This window comes from Carlito syrichta, unplaced genomic scaffold (genome assembly GCF_000164805.1).
Source record: "Carlito syrichta isolate Samal-C Ts95f unplaced genomic scaffold, Tarsius_syrichta-2.0.1 Scaffold303378, whole genome shotgun sequence".
In the NCBI taxonomy this organism is placed as follows: Eukaryota; Metazoa; Chordata; class Mammalia; order Primates; family Tarsiidae; genus Carlito; species Carlito syrichta.
The window spans coordinates 152,439-160,940 of NW_007247474.1; the positions used below are offsets into that span (position 1 = coordinate 152,439).

At 45.8% G+C, this 8,502-nt stretch overlaps 1 protein-coding gene across 1 annotated transcript in view; it reads left to right on the forward strand.

The window, feature by feature from the left end:
* Positions 1-1,582: 1,582 nt before the first annotated feature.
* Positions 1,583-8,502, forward strand: part of LOC103260893 (nmrA-like family domain-containing protein 1) — a 33,461-nt gene continuing 26,541 nt past the window's right edge. Inside the window, exon 1 of the mRNA XM_008058551.1 lies at positions 1,583-1,682. Within this exon, the coding sequence (XP_008056742.1) occupies positions 1,643-1,682 (40 nt within the window). The 5' untranslated portion in view covers positions 1,583-1,642. The remainder of the gene's footprint in view (positions 1,683-8,502) is intronic.

An 8,502-nucleotide genomic window follows, 5' to 3' on the forward strand; every position in this document is an offset into this window, starting at 1 on the left:
TTCCTGATATTTTGGAGAGACAAGGTCTCTCTATGTTGCCTAGACACTAGTCATACTGGATTGGCATCCATTCTAGTGACCTCTCTTTAACTTGACCACCTCTGTAAAGACCCTACTTTTAAATGAGGTCACATTCTTAGGTACTGGAGATTAGACTTCAGCATGCATTTTGGTGGGGGTGGAGTGGGGAGAACACAGTTCAACCTGTCACACTGCATCTGTTCAGCCTTCAGTGTTTTTCATCTATGTTATCTCTTCAGTCTCCTTAGGTGTGTCCCTGCTTTCAGTATTGTTTTATTTCAACACAGCGACACCCTGCTGCCAGAAGATTACATAAAACCTGCTGTGGGCTGGGCACAGTGGCTCATGCCTGTAACTCCAGCACTTGGGGAGGCTGAGGTCAGTGGATTGCCTGAGCCCAGGAGATTGAGACCATCCTGGGCAACACAGCAAGACCTGCTCTCCACAAAAAAATTTTTTTAAATATCATCTGGGTGTGGTGGCGCATGCCTGTGTCCCAACTACTCAAGAGGTTGAGGTTGGATGACCTGCACCCAGAAGGTCAAGGCTGCAGTGAACCACGAGGGATCATGCTACTGCACTCCAACCTGGGCCACAGTATAACCCTGACTCAAAATCAATAAAAACAAAACAAGGTCAAGTGCGGTGGCTCAAGCCTGTAATCCCAGCACTTTGGGAAGCCAAGGTGAGAGGATTGCCTGAGTTCAGTGTTTCAAGACCACCCCAGGCAATTTGGTGAGACCTCATCTCTACAGTAAATCAAAAAATTAACTGGGCGTGGTGGCGTGTGCCTGTAATTCCAGCTACTTGGAAGGCTGAGTAGAGGGATCACCTGAGTCCAGCAGGTCAAGACTGAGGTGGCCATGAGTGTGCTGCTGCACTGCAGCCTGGTCAACAGAGTGAGACTCCAACTCAAAAAATAAAAATTAAAAAAAAACCCTGCTGTGGCTGTTGGGATGAACCAAGCTCCTTGCCATGCCTATAGCAGATCCTCTCTGTTCTGGCTTCTGCCATCTTTCCCAGTCTTATTTCTTGCCACTCACATGGCATTGCTGCAGGCATCATGGCCTTATGTCATGATTCCCCTGCCTTTGGGCTTGGCTATATGAGGTTTCTCCTCTCTGCAATGGTCTCGTTCCCCACCCTCTCTGACTGCATGACTCATACGACATCTTCAGACCAGCTTCAGTTTTAGCATTACCTCCTCTGATCGACCTTCCCGAAGTCTGGGTTTTTGTGCCTCTCCTTCATGACGCGGGTCTCCTCAAGTTTCCTCTGCCACTCCCCTGTTTGTCATTCTATGTATTTATGAGTTTAACCCCCCTACAAGGTCCAGATCACCAGGCCCTTTAGTTCAGTTCCTTCTTATGAAATACACTCAATACATATTGACTGAACACATGAATGAGTGAAGGAATGAGTCCTTGTTTAGAAAATTGCTGTGTCAGAGTGAGTAAGCTACATGGTGGTAGCAATAAGTCTTACAAGGGAGAGGCAAAATAAGGGGTGTGGTAATCAGGCTGCTTAAAATTCTCACCAGAGAAGATAACCTGCATTCAGCTGCTGTTGCTGCTCCCAGGAAAGTTCTGCTCCTCTCCCAGCTCTTTCTTTTCCCAGTGACATGGCCAACAAGAAAGTAATTACAGTGTTCGGAGCAACAGGTAAAAAGTCCTTACTTTTTAAGGGCACACTGACTTTACTCACTCTCCTGTCTTCCTGTTTTCAACTTCAAAGCCTGCCAGTATGGGCTGAACACAGAACCCTTTGGAGGTGTTTTTGCTTCTGTTTTTTTTTTGGAGTCTCACTCTGTCGCCCAGACTGGAGTGCAGTGGCCGTTCCCAGCCACTACACCCTCGACCTGCTGGGCTCCAATAATCCTTCTGCCTGAGCCTTCCAAGTAGCTGGAACTACAGGCGCACGCTACCACACCCGGCTAATTTTTTGATTTATTGTAGAGATGAGGGCTCGCCAAGTTGCCCAGGCGGGTCTCGAACCTGTGGGCTCATGCAATCCACTCACCTCAGCCTCCCAAGGCGCGGGATTACAGGCTGAGCCACTGAACCTGGCTGCTTCTGTTTTTCATGTGCTAAAGGGGTAGCGTGATTTGACTTGATTTGTCAAAAATGATCTCTGTGGGACAAGGAGAACTGACATATTCTCTCTTTCTCTTTTTTCTTTTACTTACAATTTTTCTCAGTCATGGTTGAGAGACTTGGTGTAAGTTTCATTTCAGCATAAGTTATACTCTGGAGTCTTCTCCACTTCCTGATGTGAAAGGCCTGTGAGTTTGTAGGGTTTATTCGCTACCTGACCTAACCTCCAGTGATTCTGGAAGCATGGAGTGTGTGGGGGTTAGGAGGATGTGCCCAGGGACCTCTGTCACCTTGCTGACTGCCTGAGCCTCTTCATGGGCCTCCCTGATTCCGCTCCTGCCTCCCTTACAGCCCTTTCCTTGACAGAGCCATGGGTGCAAAATGTAAATCAAATCAGGCCATTCTTCAATCTGATATCATTTCATTCTCTGCAACTGTCAGATCATGTCAGGCCTCTGCTCAAAACCCTTTAGCAACTCACAGGCATGTCTCACTCCAACTAAAATGCCAAGTCCTGCTAATGGCCGGCGAGAGCCTTGCCAGACCTCGCCTCCTCCACTCTTGCTTGCTTATTCTGCTTCAGATACATTGGCCTCCTTGCTGTTTCTCCAAGATACTCCCACCCAGAGTCTCTGCACTGACTGCGCTCTCAGCCTGGAATGATCTTTGCCCAATTACTCACACTGCTTTCTTCCTCACGCCATTCAGTTCTCTGCTCAGATGTCACCTTCTTCCTGAGGACTTTCAAGACCACCATATTTAGAAATAGAACTCTGCTTCCACCCTGCCCTTGTCTGGCTTCCTTCCCTGCTTGATTTCTTCTATTGCTGTCTGTCTCTCTAGACCAGAATGTAAGCTCTATGAGAACAGGAAATTTGTCTGGAGGGAGGCAAGGACTAAAGAAGGGAGCAAAGTAAAATAAATTAGCAAAAACCAACAGCCAACTATGATATTACTCTTTTTAATTTTATTATTTATTTATTTTTGTGTTGGAGTCTCACTCCCTCACCCAGGTTGGAGTGCAGTGGCACTCACGCTCACGGCCAACCCAGCATCGACCTGCTGGGCTCTGGCAATCCTTTTACCTCAGCCTTCCGAGTAGCCGGAACTACAGGCATGCGCTACCATGCCCGGCTAGTTTTTATTCTATTGTAGAGACGAGGTCTCGCCAAGTTGCCTGGGCTGGTCTCGAACCTGCAGGCTCAGGCAATCCACTTGTCTCAGCCTCCTAAAGTGCTGGGATTACAGGCTGAGCCACCAAGCCTGTCCGATATTAATCTTTTTAAAGACATTTATGGGTCGGGGTCTCACTCTGTCAGCTAGGCTTGAGTGCAGTGGTACCATCATGGCTCACTTTAGCCTAGACCTCCTGGGTTTAGGCGATCCTTCTGCCTCAGCCTTCTGAGTAGCTTGGACTACATGCATGAGCCACCATGCCAGGCCAATTAATTTTTTGTAGAGATGGGGTCTTGCTATGTTGCCTAGGCTGGTCTTGAATTAGCAATCCTCCTGCCTTGGCCTCCTAAAGTGCTGGGATTACAGGTAAGAGTCACCACATCCAGCAGTATTAATCCTAAAAGGAAAAGGAAAGGTAATGGGTAAAAGAATTACTATATTAGGCATTAGGGTGATGATAAGGATATTTGTTTTTCGTGAAAGAGATGTCATTGAAGGATTTGGTTTTTTTGTTTGTTTGTTTATTCTTTGTTTTAGAGGCAGGGTCTCGCTGTGTTGCCCAGGCTGGAACTAGTCACAGGAGCTGTCATAGCTCATTGCAGCCTCACACTCCTGGGTTTACATGATCCTCTTGCCTTAGCCTCCCGAGTTACAAGGACTACAGGTGTGCACCACTACATCTGGCAGTGAAGAGTTTGAGCAGAGAAATGACATGATTTTAGCTTTAGAAGGATCATTTTAGCTTCTGTTTTGTGAAGAATAAATGACCCTTGTAGGGGGCAAGGATTGAAGCAGGGAGACATGTTAAGAGGTTATCATAAGCCAGGTGAGGTGATAGTGGCTTAGACCATGGTGGTAGCAATGAGGTGGTGGGGAGTGGACAGACTCTTTAGAAGTTTTTTTTTTTTTTTTTGAGTAGGAGTCTCAGTCTGTTGCCCAGGCTGCAGTGCAGTGGCACGCTCACGGCCACCGCAGCCTTGGCCTGCTGGTCTCAGGTGATCCTTCCACCTCAGCCTTCTAAGGAGCTGGAACTACAGGCACACGCTACCACACCCAGCTTATTTTTTGATTTATTGTAGTGACGAGGGCTCACCACATTGCCCAGGCTGGTCTTGAACCCCTGGGCTCAGGCAATCCTCCTGCCTCCGCCTCTCAAAATACTGGAGTTACAGGCTCGAGCCACTGTGCCCGGCTCTGCAGAAGTTTTAAAGGTAGAGTTGGCAGGCATCGTTGATGGACCAGATAGCAGCAATAAGAAGGGAGGAACTGAAAATGACTTTGAAGTTTTCTCACTTGAGCAACTGGAAGAATAAATTTGAGATTCACTGACATGAGAGAGACAATGTGGGAGGAGCGGGTTAAGGAAGGCTGGGAGCTCCATTTTGGTCTTGTTAAACTTGATTTGCCAACCAGGCACCCAGGGAGTGGGTAGGTGATTGGATTAAAGGCCCTTGGGAGTGGCTCCTAAAGGAATCAGGTGAGATGTGTCAGAACTGAGGAAGTCTGATTACTAGTTAGCTTAGATGGTGGGCTAACTGGCTATTAGTTTTGTTTGTTTGCTTTTTGAGTTGGTGTCTCACTCTGTTGTCCAGGCTGTCATGCAGTGGAACGCTTATGGCTTATTGCAGCCTTGACCTCCTGGACTTAGGTGATCCTTCCTCCTCAGCCTCCTGAGTAGCTACAGGAATGCATCACCAAACCTGGCTAATGTTTTGATTTTTTATAGAGATGAGGTCTTACTATGTTGCCTGGGCTGTTCTCCAACTTCTGGGCTCAAGCAATCCTCCCACTATGGCCTTTTTTTTTTGAGTTGGAGTCTCACTCTGTCGCCCAGGCTGGCACGCTCCTGGCCACTGCAGCATCAACCTGCTGGGCTCTGGTGATCCTTCTGCCTCAGCCTTCCAAGTAGCTGGAACTACAGGCGCGTGCCACTATGCCCGGCTAATTTTGATTTATTGTAGAGATGAGGTCTCGCCAAGTTGCCCAGGCGGGTCTCAAACCCGCGGGCTCAGGCAATCCACTCACCTCAGTCTCCCAAAGTGCGGGATTACAGGCTGAGCCACCGAGCCCGGCTCCACTGTGGCCTTTTTAAGTGCTGGGATTACAAGTGTGAGCCAATGTGCCTGGCCGCATTCCTGTCCCAAGTTCAGTAACCTTGGAGAACTAGGTATGTTTGGGTGTTTGACGTAGGGGTGCCATGCCAGATTTAGCAGATCAAAATACAAGATGCCCAGTTACATATGAATTTCAGACAAACAATGAATACTTTTTTAAAGAATAGGAATGTCCCCAATATTTTATGGGGGCATACTTATACTAACAATGATTTGCTATTCATCTGAAATTTAAACTTAACCAGGGAGCCTGTTTTATTTTCCAGCTCTAGTGTAAGATCCTTCTGTGACATTTTGGGAGTGGCTAGGTCTGTGACTGATGCTATTGTTGATTTCTGGAAGACTAGAAACTCTCAAAGCCCTGGTGCAGGCTTAGGAAGCCATGCTTTCTGGTTTTCTCACTCACACCTCTGCCCAAATCTACAAGCCATGCTGGAATAATAAGAGTTCTTGGTAGGTACCAGGCCCCATCCTACTTGCTTTACACAAAGAGCCTCCCTATGGGAGGAGGGAAGGCATTATTGCCTTCACTTTACAGATGAGAACAAGTTTATCCAAGGTCATGCAACTAGTAAGAGGCAGAACTTCCTGATAGAGAAGACAGTGGGCTTCCAATCAAACAGGATTGGTTTGCTCCTCTCTGCCACTTGATAGCTGTGTTACCTTAGGCAAGTTACTTACTCTGAGCCTCAGTTTCCTATTTATAAGTTGCAAATTATAATATTATCTTAAAGGGTTATTGTGAGAATTGAGATAATGCATGTAAAGTGTCCTGTCCGATGCCCAATCGTTGGTAAAATCTCAAAAACAAAATTGGAATAGATCCATCTTTAAAGCATATATTTGATGAAATCATTTCTTTCCATGGTCTTTGAGAACCAACAAAATGGAAATGAAGTCTGGGAAAAGAAAAATGGAAGAACTCATTCCATGCACATTGAGCCTCTGCCAGATCTGAAAATTGTGTAAAAGAAAAATAATAACATAAAACAAATAAAAAATTAAAAATGAAATAATAAGAAAAAGTCATCTTCCAAGAGGAAGTGACATTAGAGATGCAAGGATACTGAGCAAGGTGGAAGCTGGGAACCTGGCTGCCTGTTCTCCCTTTTGTGGGCCCCGTCTTTAGATACTTCCTGCTGAGGAAAGCCATATGCATTTATGCACGAACATCTGGAAAGTCCACATTTTGCAGACATTGGGACATGTGTTAACCCTTGACTGGGTATGTGCTTGCACATCAAAATCTGAGCAGTCCTCCGGTGCCTGCCAGTCAAGTACTACCCTCAACATGGAATCACCTGGGAGGCAACTGGACCCAAGAGGGCGCAGTTAAGAATAAGTAAGGAGAATCTGAGACCAGTGAGTGTAGCAAGGATGTGTGCTTTGGAGGCTGCTTTTTCAGGCTGATGGATTTATCAGTATGTCCTGATGGTTTAAAGGAACAGGATCGAAATGGATGAATTCCTCTTTTGTCTCGGGTCCTAGTGAAACATTAAAGGGAGAGTGGTTAGAAGAGCCAGTCCTAGTTTTGGTCTGGTTCCTCTTTTTCTTTCTTGCTGGTTCATGTTATTTGCTTCTCCGGCTCAATACTAGTCTAGGCAGGACTGCCTACCTGCAAAACTGGGAGTTAAGAATATAGAAATTTCAGTCTTTCCACTCCAGTTTTTAAATTTTAATTTTTATTTGTTTTTTGAGACAGGGTTTCACTCTGTCTCCCAGGCTGGAGGGCATGGCACAATCATGGCTTACTGCAGCTTTGACCTCCTGGACTCGGAAATCCTCTCACCTCACACTCCCAAGGGACTGGGACTACAGGCACTCCCTACCGCACTTGGCTAACTTCTTGATATTTTTTTTGTAGAGATGAAGGCTTGCTGTGTTGCCCAGGTTCACTTCATTTATTCATTTAATAAGCAGATATCAAGAACTTGCAGTGTTCTAGGGAGCAGGGAAGACTGAATGGTTTCTGTCTTCAAGGAGTGCCTGCTTTAGTAGGAAGGGTATTAGGAATTAATTAAAACAGGCAATATTATGAGCTAATTATGCCATTTCCCTACCCTCAAACCTCAGTACTTCAGAATGTGTATTTGGAGACAGGGCTTTAATCCCACCTTTTTATTTAAAGAGACAAGGTCTTGCTTTTTATTTAAAGAGACAAGGTCTTGCTCATGTAGCCTCAAACTCCTGGACTCAGGAGATCCTCCCACCTCTGCCCCACCCCAGTAGTTGGGACTACAGGTGCTTGCCATCACACCCAGTTAATTAAAAAAAAATTTTTATTTTTGTAGAGACAGGTTCTTGTTATGTTGCCCAGGCTAGTCTTCAACTCCTGGGCTCAAAGGTCCTTCCCCACTGGCTGGGATTAATCCCAAAGTGCTGGGACTATGGTGTGAACCACCACACCTGGCCAGAGATAAGGCTTTAAAGAGATGATTAAGTTAAAGTGAGATTGTTAAGGTGGGTCCTAATTCAATTGGCCTTGTAACAAGAGGAAATTTGAACATAGACACCAGGATGCATGTACACAGAGAAAAAACCCAGGTGAGGACAGTGAGAAGGTGGCTATCTGTAAGTCAAGGAGAGAGGCCTCAGGAGAGGCTTCTTGGACTTCTACCATCCATAACTCTGAGATATAAATGTCTGTTGTTTAAGTCACCCAGTCTGTAGTATTTTGTTATAGCAGCCCTAGCAGACTAATATAGTCAACAAATATTTTTATTTATTTATTTACATTTTTAACAAATATTTTAAATTAAATTTTTATTTTTATACAAGTGCATACATATGGTTTTAAAAGTCACTGGTAGGCCAGGTGCAGTGGCTCAAGCCTGTAATCCCAGCACTTTGGGAGGCCAAAGTAAGGCGACTGCCTGAACCCACAGGTTCGAGAACAGCCTGGAAACTTGGCAAGACCTCATCTCTACAATAAATCAAAAAATTAGGCGGGCATGGTGTGTGACTGTAGTTCCAGCTACTTGGAAGGCTGAGGTGGAAGAATCACCTGAGTCCAGCAGGTCGACACTGGGGTGACGGTGAGTGTGCCACTGCACTCCAGCCTGGGCGATAGAGTAAGACTCCAATTCCAAAAAAAAAAA